This window comes from Populus euphratica, unplaced genomic scaffold, assembly GCF_000495115.2.
Source record: "Populus euphratica unplaced genomic scaffold, PopEup_1.0 scaffold1281.1, whole genome shotgun sequence".
NCBI classification, from domain to species: Eukaryota; Viridiplantae; Streptophyta; class Magnoliopsida; order Malpighiales; family Salicaceae; genus Populus; species Populus euphratica.
In genome coordinates, this window is record NW_011501145.1 from 10,729 (window position 1) to 29,404 (window position 18,676).

An 18,676-nucleotide genomic window follows, 5' to 3' on the forward strand; every position below is an offset into this window, starting at 1 on the left:
TTTTAAAGTATTTTTTATTTTAAAATATATTAAAATAAATTTTTTATTTTTAATATTAGTACATTAAAATTATAAAAAATACTATAAAAATATTAATTTAATGTTTTTCTTATAAAATTAACATACTTTTAAAAAATATCACATTTAGTAATGTATTATGTATTATTACAACACTCACAAGCTGGATTGACCACTAATAAATTAATAATTAAAATATAGTCGTGTTATTATAGTATTGTTAAATTGGCATCGTTATAAATTGGGAAAGTTAAGGTGCTATATATTTTGTCATAAATAAAGGTTAGGAATTTGAGTTTCATAATTAATATTAAATATTAATAAATAACTTATGATTGAGTATTTAATATTCTTTTTCCTCTAAAAATATCTCTAAAAATATAGGTTAGGGGTTATCATTGTCATATTGCAATTTAATGGGTGTGGCATCAACAATTAGTGATTTGTTAATTATGCAACAATTAATGGCGATGGTGATGCTATTATTGTTGCTGTGATGACATTACTATTGTTAATAGTTATTTTAATAATTTCATCATAATAATTAGATGTAAAAGAGTTATTTATTTTTGAGCAATTAAGTTTCAATAATAATATTATGATTCTTATTAATGGAAGAAGATTTATAAGTATTTTTTCAAATAATTTTTTGTTATCCTAAGCTTTTTTTAACAATGACCTTGCCTTTTGAGGTGTTTTCATAAAGGTTTATAGTCTAGGTCTAGTATCAAACCCACATCTTGAATTTTTTTTAAGGTCAAAACTATGCACTTCAGCCTTAAATCAAACCTATATCCTAATGCTATTAAACTTTATGCACATCCTGAGCCTAATATTAGGCATTGTTTAAGCTTAGATTTATAACTAGACTCAACACTTATCCTTCTAAGATTTTTAACTATCCTGGATTTTTTAACTTGGATCTATAATGCCAAGGGGTTATGTGCATCCTATTATTGGAGAGTTGGATATTGTTTTACTTATTGCATATAGTACTAGAGACTTACTTAATAAGCCTATATTCTATTTATACTCATAGATGTACAAAGGTTCATGATTTTTTCATTCTTAACATATACACGTAAAAATATTTTCTCTTACATAACATTTATTATATACTAAAATAAAAACAAACAACCTTGTTCCTGAGATTTAATGCTTTGTCATCTATTTATTGCATTATTTATATAAAGATACCAACTTTAGCATATTAGAGTCCTAAAACCCATAAAAATAGACTATTTTGCATGTATTAGAATTCTTATATTAAGTTACCACTTTCTTTAGCTATGGAGAATGGATCAAATAACAATAACACTTAATTAGATTCATTACCTAACCACAAAAAAATTCATATTTTTAAATATCTTGAATTTTAAAACATTATTAATTATAGATGTAAAGTTAAATGATCACTTTATCTTTATAGATATTTGTAGATTATAAATGATCACTTTATTCTTGTGGATATTTGTAGATTCAAGGACACAAAAAAAGAGGCTATATTTATTATTCTAACCATGACAATAAGACACAACAAAAAAGACTATATTTATTATTCTAACCATGACAATAAACATTATTTATATATGTTGTATTAGAAGAAGATATATAACAAGTAAAAATCATGATAATTAAAATGTTCTAATTAAAAAGAGATGAAATATTAATATCTATACTTGTTCCTTACACTAATAAATGTCATAACTCGATTTTAACTATTCATTTCAATCAAATTTTTAAAAAAATGAAAAAATTTCTTAGAAATGTTTTTTTTCCAACACAACTTTGCTAATTTTGACCGCCGGTTCCTATGGTTTTAGTATGAAATTTTAATTTTTTTTTCCTTTTATTTTATAGCTCAACTATAGTGATGGAATGGATCGATGGGCCAATCCATTAGTGAATAATTTAGCAATACGGTATCATTTCCCTGTTTTTTTTTTTTTTTTTTTTAAAATGTCTTCTCAACTTTTCAACAATTCCTTTAGAAATCTTTAGTATTTTTTTTTGGCAACAAATAATTAACTACCGGCATGTTTTTTCATCCACAGTTCGTCCTTAAACGCAATTACTAATGGATGTTAATGATTTTATAAAAGTTCAAGTCTCATCTAGTAAAAACGATGCTTGAATTCATGGTAATTTGTCCATCGACTGGGGCTCGAAATCATGCTGATAAATGGTATTTCACAAGCCTGAGACCTTTTTTTATTCTTTTCTTGAGAAGCTTAAACAATCATTTTCATTCCAAGGTAATTGGAGGAGAAAAGGGCGCATTGAATCTTAAAAAAGGACATTCTAAAACTCACAATATTGGCTAAAAGGCTAACAAAATCTTTTCCCATATCTCCCATACATTTGTTTACCATATCGAACAAGAAGACTATGGAAGCTCAAGATTGGTACGGTGCACAAAGGCTCTTCCTTTAGCTCAATGGGTCCAAAAGGCTTAAAGCATTATCTTTGGAATAAAAGCGGGGTGCTAGAAAAGCAAGCAAAAACCAAACCAACTTTAGATGTGAGAGTTGATTGGGCAGTCAAAAAGATTTATTTTTTTCTTAAACTAGTTGCAAAATAATTGCAAGAACAAAGAGGGGGGAAGAAACGACAGTTTATGGGGGGTAATAAAGGCCCAAAGGGGTCCATCGTAGATAGGCATATGGATCTCATGGGCCATGCAAGGAGTCCCTGCTAAGAGCTACCCTCCCTCGCATGCCCTTAAATGGAATTTGCAGGAGAAATAATGTCCCCCCCCCCCCCCATTGATGTTGATCCTTCCTCCTCTCATCATTGTTACTAGTGTAGTGTCCTCAAGATTCGATTTAATATTTTATGTGCCTATGCTCATCAACAACACTATGCGGTCGGAATAAACCCTACCACCTACTTTCTTAAAAATCCCAACTACCCTCTTCCATGTAATTATACACATACTGTCAAAACCAAGCTCGTTCAACTATATATATATATATATGTAAAAGGAAAAAAAAGAGAAACATGAGAGGAGAGAGGAGCCAAATTTCATGGTCCATTCATAAGTAAAAATAGTACCTTCTGGCTGAAGATGGTGTTGAATATCTAATAATAAGTATAGGATAGTATAAATTTACAAAAGCTTTATGAACAGAAACATTCCATTCCTCTCTTGCATTAAAATCTTAAAAAATGAGACTTGAAAGGAAAAAAAAAACAAGAACAGCTAGAACTCCTGGTTTAATGACATGCATGCCGAGTTTTGTGATTGTAACGTGATCAATTAATTATTCTTGTTCTTACAACTTATTAATTACTAGTTATTGAAAAGGGAATTTAAATATATTTTTATCTAAAACATAAGCAAGATGAGGGGGAGAGAATTAGGAGCATTTGACCATGTTCAAGGTCGAGATTTGCTATTCACTAGTTGAACAAAACCAGCTTCTTCATTCATAAAGAAACTTCAAAGTCTCCCCCCACCCCCCGCTCTTGTTCATACACTTGGGATGGGGAAAAAAGGTAATTAAAGGCCAATTTGAGCAAAAAAGACATGGCACAATAATGACTTCGGATACAAACCACTTTCACATAACAACAATACCAAAAAGCACAATCAAGAAAATCATGTTAAGTGATATATATAGATAGTGATGGGAATTTTGAAGCTGTTTCCATTCCTCTTAATTTGGGATTATATATGGGATTGAACTAGATCCTAAAATTTTACTTTCGGCGAAGAATATGGGGTTCCATTGAATCATTTGCTATTATACTTGTATGTACTTACTTTAAGTTTAACGGAAAATCAAATCTTTTCTGGATTTCTTCTTCGATTTTTTACAGGCATGTCTTTTTTCTTCCTTTTTTTTCCTGTTCATCGGGAGATCTGATGAGCGAGTCTTTGGATTCTATAGCGATGGACAGTCTCCTCTTTGTTTTAATTTTCGCCTTTTTTCATGATTCGATAACCCGTGGATTCTGAACATAATTTCAGGAGAGGCAGAAATAGTTAAGTGTGTGTATATTGAATAAAGAATTTGGTTCTCTCCATATATACATATATACATATACATATATATATATATATATATATATATATACACACACACACACACATATTACAATCTGCCTTAAAACGATAAAAAGTATTAAATTAACAAAGATAGAAGTACTGTAGTTGATTTTAATTTCCAGGTTAATTTGTTGTCGCTGGGTAATTTTATGTCTGCTGCCATGTCTAGCAGCTGTCATATTCAGAAAGAATCGGACACACTAATTGCCGATGCCATATATATCTTACGGCAACATGTAGCTAAAGTCGAGAAATCTATACATGCGTACAACTTTTCTTCTGATGGTTTCCTTTATATTTGTGGGTCAGAGAACCTTCAGTCCCACCTGATTATGTATCACAATTAATCCATTTTAACTTTTTAAGGTTGATGAAAACTGTAATGGCTATCAAGAGCATCCATATTGCTTTAAGATCACTAGGAAGATTCGAAGGATATCACATCTGCTTGCCCATTTCAGGCTACGCACTTACTTGATGGGAAAAAGAAAAGGTCATAATCTTTCGTGTTGCTTCCATGGTTTGTGGAAACACTAATTTGCACAGAGAGCTCAGCTTATGTAAAATTAAGCAATATCTCTAATATTAATTTAGACGGTACAAATTTGAGAGCCCAATTGGACATTGAAGTGTGTACACCAGCCTGCCTGTAGTGGAATTATAAAAGGAAGCAATATATTTAATAGGATTCTGAGGACTTCTGAATGTGCACATACAGGTTCTGATGAAAGGTGGTGGTCCTGCTGCTTGCTGATACATTATGAAAATCAAGATTATAGCACAAGTCACAAAAAAGAAAAAAAGAAAAAAAGAAAAAAAGAAAAAAAGAAAAGAGCTAGAGGCATCTGATCAGACCTCAAGAAAAGAAGAAATCAAGCTAATTCCTTGCACAAGAAATCCCAAATCCAAGAATATATATGTAAGGATTTCATTAGAAGTCATCAATTCCTCCTGTTGAAAGTCACCATGACATACATCCATCCCAAAACAAAGCCTAAAAATGAAGCATACAAAATTAAGGGCTACATCAGAGAAAAACTTCAGAGGGTTAAACAGTCTCATCATCCCAAACCCAGCAATGGAAGGGCAAAACAAAGGTTAAGCGCAATCATATCATCACCTAAGCAAACAAGTGCCAAACAATCTAGCTACCACCTTCTTCATCCTTTTCCCTCTCTAAAAGTCATACCTAATCAGAGAAAAAATGTGTTGTACAAGCTGTACATGATGATCGATCATATAGCTGAGGTCCCCCCGAAAAACAACACAATTACACCAACCTTCTTTCACTTTCAGACCCCTCCTTCCCCAGCTAGGCTTAATTTGGTTGGTGTCATCTTGACAAGATAAGGGTTTCCCCCTCCTATGTAAACCCTTTTAGTTTCTCCACCATTGGAGGATGATATGTCGACTTTGGTACCATCAGCCATGTTGTGTCTATTGGCATATACCACCCAAAAAACGCCTCAGGCTATAATTCTTCAATCAACATCCTCTATAAATCTAACTCAAAACAGGAAAAACTTCATGGTGATGGTGATGATGATGATGATTTCAACAACAGTACTGACCGTTGATGATGATCATATGGTGCCGCTTTTTCTTTCATACACCGTTCGAGGTCTTCAGCTATTCTTTTTGCATCCATTGAAGCTCCTAATATTCCACGTTTAGTGAACCCCACTGCATATAGCCCACACTCTCCTTTCCATCCATTTGGAAATGGTCTTTTAGGAAACCCATCTTTCTCCGAGAACATGTCTTCTTCCTGACAATTCAAAAAATAAAATAAAATTAAAAATTAAAGCCCATATGCTCTTTTTATTTAGCCTTTTGATCATCAACTTGGTGCAAAAATATTAACATATATATCCTCAAGAATCAAGAAGCTTAGACAAGAAAGGAAATGAAGGGGAAAAAAAGAGAGAGTTTACCTTCAGCCAAGACGGCACATTACTTTTGTAACCTGTTGCTAAAATAATAGCATCAAAATTCTCCATCTTCCCATCAAGAAACTCAACGGTATGACGTTTTAGCTTCTTAATTCCTGGACATACCTAAAACAACAAAGGGAAATTCAGGAATTTTAGGGCAAGAATATAATTTCTTAGAGACACTAAACAAATGGGAACTTGTTAGATAGGGGAAAAAGTGGGGTTACATCTTCTTCTTTTTTTCCCTTCAAAAATATGAAAAATTGAAGAAAATAAATTAAAACGGAGTTAGAATTACGCGACACAACCAATGAAATCAAGAAAAGCAAACGGTACGATTGTTTGGCACAGTAGGATCCATTTCAAAACATACATATGGTGCCAGAGAGTGCAAAATGAAAAGTGATGTGATACACACACACTATATGATACGTGATATAATTGTGAAAGTACCTTAACGTCTCCACTTTTGATCTTGGCCAGTGTCCCAACATCTAATACTGGGGTCTTCCCGGACAAGTCCTTGAGTTCAAGGGGACCCAATTCCGGCCGTTCCAATCCCAATCGTGCCGTATCACCTAGCATTAGCCTCGACACTAGCAGCAGGAACCGGTCGACAAGGCGCATGGCCAGCCACTTGAGCAAACACATGGACAACCCGAAAGTTGATTTGCCTAGCATCTCTCGAGGCAGAACATGCACCTTCATTCAAAACAAAAACCATCCCTCAAAAAATTAAAAGAGAAGTTATTACTACTACAACTCAAAAGGCTTAAAGAATGACTAAAAAAGAGCTTGAGTTGATCTTGGTGAGCCCCCTCTAGTTTCCCTAGTGGTGTGTAAATATGGGCTAATTCATGCCAGGCCATAACTGAACATGCATGCCTGGAGGTCTTTACAGAGAAAAATAAAATTAATCAAAGGAGCATAAAAAAGGGAGATGTATGATTATGACAATATATGTAAGATCCTACGACTCTGACCAATGTTGCGCATGCTTGGGCATCCCAAGAAAGTGAAAGATCAATTTTTTTTTGTATTTAAATCTACATATCCCTATTGTTTCTTCTTTGATCATGTTACAAAAAAAAAAAAAAAAACAAGAAGAAAGCTGTTGGAACGTGAAAGTCACTATGCACACCCTGCCAATTGGAAATTGTTCTAAAACTCCTATGAGCCTCAAATACATGCCAAGATAGCAGAAGTTTTGAATGATTTTATTTTATAAATTAAAAAAAACATTTTGCAAACATTTCCAAAACCAGGGATTTGAATGTTCGAATTGAATTTTCCAAAAAGAAAAGAAAAGAAAAACAGTGTATCTTATTGTTGAATAATCAAAACTAGCTTTTCTCCCCAACAGGACTTCAGAATAGAAATTCTCCAAAGGCTCGAAGGAAAAACCAGTCCTCTTTCCTCGTCAAAAACATGCGGAATTGGACTGAGCATAGGCTTAAAAACCAACCTTTTAAGGGTTTAATTTTTGCTATAAGGTTTTCAAGAGAGAGAGAGAGAGAGAGAGAGAGAGAAGACGATGCTTGATTAAGATGAGTATACTTACTGTATCTCTAACAACAAGTGAAGGCTTAGCTCTATAATTGCAGAGATCCAAACAAACTTCCATTCCTGAATTCCCACACCCCACCACCAAAACCTTTTTGCCACTAAACTCCTTTCCACTTTTGTAATGACTTGTATGCCGAATATCCCCTCCAAATTCTCCCATTCCATCAATCTTTGGCACCACTGCCTCCGCATTCTCTCCGGTCGCCGCCACCAAACACCGGCACACGTACTCAGTCTCCTCTAACTTTTTCCCAACAGTCTTCACGCGCCAAAACCCAATAACTTTATCATATTCGGCATGTGACACAGTCTCATTGAACCGTGGTCTAATCTCAAACTTGCGTGCATACGTCTCTAAATAATGAATAAATTGTTGCTTAGTAGGGTAAGTTGGAAATTCACTAGGGAACCCCATGAGAGGAAGCTCACAGAATTGTTTCGGTAAGTGAAGGCGTAGGCGATCATAAGTCTTTAACTGCCACAAAGATGCTATACAACTAGATCTCTCTAGTATCATACTCGGGAAACCTTTGCTTCTGAGACATGCTGCCACGGCAAGGCCAGAAGGACCAGCGCCAACAATAACTGGACCAGGGACAAAAACACAACGTGAAGATTTACTCATGATTTTGTCAAAAAGAGGATCATGAGCTTGTTTGCCCTCTATTTCTCTCGAGCAGTCCATGAACAGTGCAAAAACTTAGTACAATATACGAGCGTGGTTGAAAAAAAAGAAAAGGGTTATATATCAACACACTGATTAACTGTATTAGCTATAACTAATACGAGTCAAAGCTGGTTTGGTTGTTGAGCTCAGGAGAAAGGGCAAAATGAAGAGAAACCATTAGGCAATAAAACGTGTAATTGCTTGTGGATTGAGGAGAGAGTAAGTGGGGGACTAAGTTGAAAGATTAAGCCGAGATTTAGTGATGAATTTCTCTCTTATCTAAAGGGAGAGTAGGCTTTGTGAGGGTCTTGTGAGGGGATTCCGTAAATATTGGAGTGGATTAAGAGGACTTATGCACTTACGAGAATAGGTTTTCGTTTTGTTTTTTTGAAAATCTTTGTGTTGTGTGGTGTTGTTCAATGGTGGTTAAATCCGGAAGATGAGCAATGAAGTACGGGGCAAAATCAGCATTCAGGAATGAATGTGAGGGAGAAAGAGAGAATGGGGGGGGGGGGGGGGGGGGGGGGGGGGGGGGGGGGGGAGTGAGAGAGATGGTGATATGTCTATAAATATTCCTTTTGTTCATAGAATTACAACTTAAATATGAGAAAGGGCTTGAGTGGTAAAGTGTGGTTATACTAGTGGAGATATATTTATATGCATCGACTATAGAGTACGAAATATTTAATTAACATTTACCAACACAATATACATAGGGCTTTAGCTATGCTCCAAGCCATATAAAGAATGATCTTTATGTATGTGTGTGAGTGAACTTAAAATACAGATCCATCGACGTCACTCCACTTGTCACAGGAGAGAATGGGAGATGTTATTGGGTATGGATTAGTAAAACACAAGTGAAGATCCTTGAAGCACTTCACTTCCTCGACAAATCAAGTCTTCAACTACTAGTCACGATAATATATGAGGATTAGTTTAATTAATTAAGAGCCACTAATCTAGAAGGTTTCTCCTCCTAGCTAGCTAGCTACCTATAGGCACTGTGATTTCCATGTTGAATCTAGCTATGTTGTCGATGGAGGTGATGTAATTCTGTGGGTTGGCAATGGGTTGGACCAAGGACCAACTTGGGCTTTGTGTGGAGTGTGAATTGTAACCAAGATGTCTTCCACGATGAACTATGAGGCAAGGGTGTAATCATGGACAGACATGGAGGGCTGACTGAGGCCAGCAAAAAGTGAAAAACATATTGAAGTGAAAATATTTCCATTCATGTGTGTTTGATTCGAGTAATTATGATGTGCCTCGAATTCCAAGTGGACGTGCTCATAGTATCAGAATCTCCATCAAGAAAAAGTCATCCATTAGAAAATCAACTACCTCAACTCAATTTGAATTGACTTCAGATTATACTCGGAGCAACATTTCTGATGATATTGTGTTGGTCAAGCTACTCATTGTTACGCATACAACCGTTAAACTACATACATAATTCCCTCTAAGCTATAGCCATCTGCCTCCTGAGAACGATGTTGGCAAATACTATTCTGTATATCTAGCTTTGATGGCTTCATACTACTACGATATCGAGTAAAACAATCCTTGATCCAAGCATAGATTTTGTTAATAAATGGATTTGCTCACATCAAAATTGAGAGGAATAAATTCTAATTTGTCAAAAATAACGTAATTACATGTTTGATGAGCCAAACTCGGGTGAAGTTAATGATTTTTTTTTCGAAAAAAACTCAAAAGTTAAATTAATCTTTTAAAATCCAAATCTAGGTGGGTTTATCTATGACTAATTTTATAGCAATTGTTATTAATAAGAAAATATTCCAAGATATAATAAAAACAAGATTAATTTAACTTCCTAACGGTAGTGGTAACAGCACTATTATGCTTATAATAACAAGATGATACAAAAAAAATAGTGTTATTATTATTGTCAATATTATTTGTATTAAGGCCTTGAAAATGTGGCAGCACCACGCCCAAATAAACCACAAAATCGACCCATTGCTTCGTTGTTAATTTAATTCGAAGATCGTGTCAAAGAAATAAACAACGAAAGTGTCCTTTGTCGTACCAACGTGACAAATTAGTGTTATATATATATATATATAGACACACACACAAATTATGGGTGCTAAAGTTTTTATTTTTTTTATTTTTAATATATGTGTGTGTGTGTGAAAAGGTAGGTAAGCCAACCTAAAATTTTGAAGTAGAAATATCACGCTCGCATTGCATTGCTTTTATATTTGAAAAAATTCCGACCATATCTGTACTATATATTTTATATTTTATGGGTTCTAAAGATAACATAACTATTCAATAATGCATATTGAACCTGTACCAAACTAGCTAATCCCAATGTCGTCTTAGCAGCTTGAATTTGAAATTCATTTCGAAAGTTCTATTATGTTTATATTAATTTTATTAGGAAGATGACGAAAAAAAAATAAAAAATCTACAAGGATAGTGATTAGTACTTAAAAGTGCATTTTTATCATGGTTTTATATCATCATTTTGCACTTGAAGTATCAATAACTCCTTAACCAAAGCATGTTTTATAATAATATATCTAATAATATAAGATACCTTTAATTTGTGGTAAATGTCTATTTTTAATGCAGGCCTATCACATAAATGAAAGGATTGATTGATGACTTGAAGAACTTAAATTGCAAGGATAAAGAGATGGCCAAATTTAGAAAAGAGATGTCGGTGCAATCCAAACCGGAACACTGTTCGGTAAATGGGTCATATCTGGAGCTATATATCTCAGATTTAGGTCCAAGTTATATGGATGGAAAGGTAAGACATAGGCCTACAACTTTCATATGGAGCCCAAGATCTAAAAAGGCCATTATCAAGTCCAAATTGTAGCAACAACAAAGAAGCCCGAATCTGTCTTCCAGCCCGAGCACTGTTCGGTATTTTGGCCATATCTGGAGTTCTAGAAGTCCAAATGAGCTGAATGTTTTACACAAGAAAGCTGAGACAATTGCCTACAACTTTCATGTTTGCAACTGGCTCCAGTTTTGACGTTATCAATGACGTTTTGGGCAGACAAGAGAAGATAAGGATTGTCACCAAGTCAAAAGTTGGCCACCCACTTATCAATTAGTCATCAAATCAATAGTTCCTAATTTTGGCCTATAAAAGGAGGCATTTGCCATGCATTTAGGCATCTTGGTCTCCAGATCAAGATCATGCTCTTCCTTTCTCTCTTTGTATTTTTTTGTAATGTTTATGCTTTGCTTTCATTAATATTAAGTTTATGCTTTTCATTTCCTTTCCTTTACTTAGTTAACTTTTATGTTCTTATTTTGTTTATCTATTTTGCTTTCTTTTATTATGTCTAGCTAAGTTAATTATGTCAAGGTGAAAAGGCTACACTAATGGTGTGAGAATAAGTATAATGTAAACTTAATACGGACTTTAATGTTTGATACTAACATGTTTTATATTTGTTATCTTGTTCACTCTTTAATACTTTGCTTGTTAAATGACTAATCTTGATTTATGTTGTATAACACTTGGTACAACAAATGCTTGACACTTTCATAGCCCATAATGTATGGTATAACCGACACCTGAGCTATGAAAGGAACTTGATTTGTTGTTAACATAAGTTATAATCATGAATGCTTGACGAGATTTACAAGTATTAGCATTAATTGAATAAGATGACTAATGTAATCATGTTAACAATATATAATCTGATTGGAACCTCCTTTGTGTGTGGTTTCCAATTCAATAATAAGAGTTTATACTATACTTGTTTGATATACCATTAGTGGAACATCTAACCTTGACATTTGTTATTATTATTGTTTAATCCTTACAATAATATTTGTAATTTTCCATCTCCAAGTTCTCATCATCTTCTTCTTCTTCTCTTTCTTTATTATTATTATTATTATTAGTACTACTACTACTACTACTACTACTACTACTATTACAACTACTACTACTACTATTATTATTATTATTATAGTTGTTGTTGTTATTGTTATTGTTGTTGTTATTATTGCTATTATTGTTGTTTATAATTGTTGTCTATAATTTGTACAATTAACCTCCCTGTGGTTCGACCCCGGTCTTGCCGGGTTATTTATTACTTCGACACTCCTACACTTGGGAGAAGACATCAATCTTTTCGTCGTGTCAAGTTTTTGGCACCGTTGTCGGGGAGGTAAGTTCTTGTATAAATTATAGTATTTATTTTATTTTCTCTTTTCACTTTTCTTGTATATAACTTTGTTTCTTTTCTTTTGTTTCTTTTTATTTTGTTTTCTTCCTCCTTCTTTTGCTTTCTTCTTCTTTTTTTATTTGATTCCTACACGTGCATGAGAGTGTGGTCACGTACATCAAATAGTATACTTTGTAGGGTATCCTCATCATTTTCAGAAAATATGGCTGAAGAAGATAATCAATCGCTTCATAATGAGATTAATGAGTACTTAGACTTGTTAGCTGAAAATGCTCAAAATTGGGACACCACGGGTACTTATGAGGCACCGAGTAAAACTTAACCTCATACATCTAGTGGAGGCATGTACAACCTTAGGGAAGATCATGACCTTCAAGCCAAGTTTGCATCTTTAGCTAGAAAAGTCGAGGCACTAGAATTGAAAAAGAGTGGTCAATTAAAATCTGTTGAAAACATTCTGTGTCAAATCTGTGAAACAAATGAACACTCAACCAACGATTGTCCAACCTTGCCTTCTTTTAAGGAATGTCTCCATGAACAAGCCCATGCTTTAAACAGTTTTCAAAGGGCCAACCACAACCCATACTCCCAAACATACAGCCCTGGTTGGAGAAATTACCCAAATTTCAGTTGGAAAAGTGAGAACAATAATGCACAAACTTCACAACCACCATTTCAAGCACACCACAATTTCCAAAATTCTTATGGATATGCACCTACTTATGCTCCACCTCTTAGAAGTAATTTTGAGGAAACTTTGTATGCATTCATTGAAAAGCTCCTAGAAGAAATCTTGAGGTCCACCTCCTAGAAGAAATCTTGAGGAAACATTGCATGCATTCATTGAAAAGCAAGAGACAATCAATACTCAACTTGCTCAAAACATGATAGATTTTAAAGATACTCTTGCTAAATTAACATCTGCTCTCAGTTTCCTAGAGAAAGGTAAGTTTCCATCTCAACTGCAACAAAATCTCAAAGGGCAATACAATGCAAATGCAAGTAGTTCCGGAAGCTAACACATGGATCAAGTCAAATCAGTCACAAGTACAAAATTGGATGAAAAAACAATAAAAAAAATAGTCTTACTCTGCGCAGTGGTAAGGTTATTGAAAAACCCTCTCTTGAACCTTATGAGAAAGATGATGAGTCAATCTCTGAGGGTAAGGAAGGGGTTGAATTTGAAAATTGCAAAGAAAATATTGATTCTTCGCCAGCACTTCCATTTCCTCATGCCATGACCAAACAAAGGAAAGTCAATCACAACTCTGAAATCTTTGAAACTTTCAAACAGGTAAGGATCAATATACCTTTGCTGGATGCTATTAAACAGCTTCCTTTCTATGCTAAATTTTTGAAAGATCTCTGCACTGTGAAGAGGAAACTGAATGTGAAAAAGAAAGTCTTTCTAGCGGAACAAGTAAGTGTCATTCTTCAAAACAATAATGCTTTGAAATATAAAGACCCTGGTTGTCCTACAATTTCCTGCTTTATTGGAGAGCATAAAATTGAAAGAGCCTTACTTGATCTTGGAGCTAGTGTGAATTTACTTCCATATTCAGTTTTTCAAAGTCTCAATCTAGGTGAGTTAAAACCAACTTCTATATCTCTTTTACTTGCGATAGATCTGTAAAAGTGCCTAGAGGAATAATTGAAGATGTGTTAGTACAAGTCGATAAATTCATTTATCCTGTGGATTTTATTGTCTTGGACACAAAGCCTGTTGAAGCATGTAATTCATTTCCTGTTATTTTAGGACGTCCGTTTCTTGCAACTTCTAACGCATTGATTAATTATAGGAATGGACTGATGAAGCTATCATTTGGAAACATGACATTGGAGATGAATATTTTCAACATTTACAAGCAACCTGGAGATGATAATGATTTACAAGAAGTAGATCATATTGACAAATTAGTTTATGATCAACTTGAATCTACTTTAAGTAAAAATGAGTTGGAGAAATCTGAAGATTTGCAAATGATTTATTCTAAGGAAGAAATCACGGATGAAAAAAGCATCGAAAATGTTGATGCGAATCTTTTGTCAATAGTGACAACAGATTCGACATCTAACATCACACCAATCGATGATTACTTTCCTAACGAATCCTTACTTTCTCTTAGTCCAATGCCTTGGTATGATAAAAATATCAATTTTCTTGCTTTAGGAGATTTACCAGCTGATTGGAGTACCCAAGACAAAGAAAGATTTTTGAACGAAGTGAAGAGCTTTTATTGTGATGACCCTAACTTATTCAAATATTGTCCTGATCAAATATTTCAAAGATTCATTCCCGACAATGAGGTAAGTAGTGTCATTAAACTTTGTCATTCTGAAGCATGTGGAAGTTATTTCTCGTCAAAAAAGACAGCTGCAAAAATCTTTCAAAATAGATTTTATTGGCCCACCATGTTCAAGGACACACATGCATTCTGCAAAACTTGTGAAAATTGTCAAAAGATTGATACTGGTCAAAAAGTTTTGTTTTATAATTCTCAACTCTATTCATTACCTAGAGAGCTAAGATCAAGATGGAGCAATCCTTATGGGGCCTCTGATATTGAGAATTCAATGAATGACAATGATTTTAAGAAAAATGGACATCGTTTGAAAGCTTACTTTGATAATTTTCCTAGTGAAAATGAATCAACTGGTTTGAATGATCTTGTAGATAAAGGTTGATTACTTTGTTTTTCTTACATTGTTTTTGTGTTTCTTTTTGAGTGATTTTTGCTAGTTTCTCTCACCCCAGTCAAATGGCGGACAACGGTACTCCATGACTTAAGTCGGTTCTTTCATTTTCCCATAATAACTGATATTTGTGTATATATTTGTGCAATTCTTTGAATCTCTCTTCTAATTCTCATTTGAAAATGGACACTAATCTTGAAAAATTGAAAAAGTATTTTCCCGCTCTGCCTCAAAATGCGATTACAAAAATTTACCGTGCTAGATGTGCAAGATTGAGATTGTTAATGAATCATGGAATTCCTGAAGATATTCGCTGGTTGATTGAAGCAAAGGTCTGATTATCAGGTGAGTCCTCTAACTTTTTCGTTTTACACATGCCTAGAACAGGTAAAAGCACCTTTGCAAAGAAATGTCGTGCAAAACGACTAGAAGTCTGTCATCGATGTGCTAGATGGACTTGTAATACACAATGTCGTTCTTTAGGAATGGTATCTATAAACCGTGAAGATAAAATACAATTCATTAAGGATGGCCTGAGTAAGGAGTCTTTAGATAATCTTCTATTGACTCTTGAGACGCATCTTAGTGGAGATGTGCATCGTGTAATTCATGATTTATGGCCACTATTTCATAAAGAATATGATCGACTTAGTCTTGGGAATCTGACTAAAAAAGACCCTATTTTCCAGTTTTTAAGAAAATTGGATGGGAAGCCTATCCCCGACCCATAGAGGGCGTTTAAGCCGTTCTTGAACATAAAACCAAGGGAAGATGTGAGCCACAATCACAACTACGTGTACATACACATGCTTTTTCAAAAAGTAAATAAATAAATAAATAAAAAGAGAGAGAGAGTGTGTGAGACTCCAGCTGGCCTACATATAGGTGTTATGATTGCCTTTCTCATTTCTCATCTATAAAACCCTCTCTTCCTTCCTTTCATTTCTACTCAACCCATACATTCAACAAATACAGAAGTGTGTGGAAATGGCAAGTTCCTCAGGTCATCAAATAAGAAATATTTGTGTTTTCGGTGGATCTAGTCCTGGGAAAGAAAAGGAGTTTTTAGAATCAGCAAATCATCTTGGTCAAGTGCTAGCTAAGAGAAAGATTCATTTAGTGTATGGGGGAGGCAGTCTTGGGTTAATGGGAGGTGTGTCAATAGCTGCATTTTTAGGAGGCAGTCAAGTTTTGGGGGTCGTCCTCGAAGCTTTAGCACAAGGGGACATCATTGGAAAAACAATTGGAGAGGAACTTCAGGTCTGCACAATGTTTAACCATGCTGATGCCTTCATTGCTTTGCCAGGTGGTCTAGGCACATTGGAAGAGATCTTTCATATTTCCTCTTGGGCTGAACTGCACATTCACCATAAACCTATAGGTTTGTTAAATGTTAATGGTTATTATGATAAATTGTTGTCTTTTCTTGATCATGCTGTGGAACAGGAATTTCTAACATCTTCTGCACGACAAATCATAATCTCTGCTGCTACTGCTGAATAATTAATTGACCAACTACAATCCTTCATTTCTGTAATTGATCCTTCCATAAGTCCTAAGACCAACTGGTCTGGGAGTCATTAGCTGAAAGCTCGTTACATGGGTTAAAGATGCATGATGTTTTTAAATTATATGTATATAGATTTAAAAAAAAAAGACAAAAATAATAATCCCAGCCCAAGGAAGTTAACCATAAACATTAGAACAAAAATTTTGTTTTCTTCCAAGAAAAGCCCCATCATTATGCGTTGATACATTGAGCACAAAAGAAAGGTTTATTAATATCTTGTTAAGAGGTATTGAGCAGATATATAAATTTAATGAGAGTTTGTTTATCTGGATACATTAATGGAAGTTAAATGATGAATACCTTGCTTTGTGGAATTTGCAAATTGTTTTTCAATTTTATTCTTTGATTACTAGGGACTAGTAATAAGCTGGTTGGGGGGTGTGATTAGTACTTAAAAATGCATTTTTATCATGGTTTTATATCATCATTTTGCACTAGAAGTATTAATAACTCCTTAACCAAAGTATGTTTTATAATAATATATCTAATAATATAAGGTACCTTTAATTTGTGGTAAATGTTTATTTTAAATGCAGGCCTATTACATAAATGAAAGGATTAATTGATGACTTTAAGAACTTAAATTGTAAGGATAAAGAGATGGCCAAACTTAGAAAAGAGATGTCGGTGCAATCCAAACCGGAACACTATTCGGTAATTGGGTCATATCTGGAGCTATATATCTCAGATTTAGTTCCAATTTATATGGATGGAAAGGTAAGACATAGGCCTACAACTTTCATATGGAGCCCAAGATCTAAAAAGGCCATTTTCAAGTCCAAATTGTAGCAACAACAAAGAAGCCCGAATCTGTCTTCCAGCCCGAGCACTGTTCGGTATTTTGGCCATATCTGGAGTTCTAGAAGTCCAAATGAGCTGAATTGTTTACACAAGAAAGCTGAGACAATTGCCTACAACTTTCATGTTTGCAACTGGCTCCAGTTTTGACGTTATCAATGACGTTTTGGGCAGACAAGAGAAGATAAGGATTGTCACCAAGTCAAAAGTTGGCCACCCACTTATCAATTAGTCATCAAATCAATAGTTCCCAATTTTGGCCTATAAAAGGAGGCATTTGCCATGCATTTAGGCATCTTGGTTTCCAGATCAAGATCATGCTCTTCCTTTCTCTCTTTGTATTTTTTATGCTTTGTTTTCATTAATATTAAGTTTATGCCTTTCATTTCCTTTCCTTTACTTAGTTAACTTTTATGTTCTTATTTTGTTTATCTATTTTGCTTTCTTTCATTATGTCTAGCTAAGTTAATTATGTCAAGGTGAAAAGGTTACACTAATGGTGTAAGAATAAGTATAATGTAAACTTAATATGGACCTTAATGTTTGATACTAACATGTTTTATATTTGTTATCTTGTTCACTCTTTAATACTTTGCTTGTTAAATGACTAATCTTGATTTATGTTGTATAACACTTGGTACAACAAATGCTTGGCACTTTCATAGCCCATAATGTATGGTATAACCGACACCTGAGCTATGAAAGGAACTTGATTTATTGTTAACATAAGTTATAATCATGAATGCTTGACGAGATTTACAAGTATTAGCATTAATTGAATAAGATGACTAATGTAATCATGTTAACAATATATAATCTGATTGGAACCTCCTTTGTGTGTGGTTTCCAATTCAATAATAAGAGTTTATACTATACTTGTTTGATATACCATTAGTGGAACCTCTAACCTTGACATTTGTTATTATTATTGCTTAATCCTTACATTAATATTTGATCTCCAAGTTCTCATCATCATCATCTTCTTCTTCTTCTCTTTCTTTATTATTATTATTATTATTATTATTATTATTATTATTATTAGTACTACTACTACTACTACTACTACTACTACTACTACTACTACTACTACTACTACTACTACTACTACTACTACTACTACTACTACTACTACTACTACTACTACTACTACTACTACTACTACTACTACTACTACTACTACTACTACTACTA

General features: G+C 34.0%; 1 protein-coding gene across 1 annotated transcript; it reads right to left on the reverse strand.

Moving 5' to 3' along the window:
* Window positions 1-4,968: 4,968 nt before the first annotated feature.
* On the reverse strand, window positions 4,969-8,776 carry LOC105117320 (indole-3-pyruvate monooxygenase YUCCA6-like). The gene is made up of 4 exons (XM_011014938.1): window positions 7,565-8,776; window positions 6,457-6,705; window positions 6,004-6,126; window positions 4,969-5,837 (listed from the first exon to the last, which is right to left on the reverse strand). The coding sequence occupies exons 1-4, from the start codon at window positions 8,252-8,254 to the stop codon at window positions 5,595-5,597; spliced, it is 1,305 nt and encodes a 434-aa protein (XP_011013240.1). The 5' UTR covers window positions 8,255-8,776; the 3' UTR covers window positions 4,969-5,594.
* Between the last annotated feature and the right edge of the window lie 9,900 nt (window positions 8,777-18,676).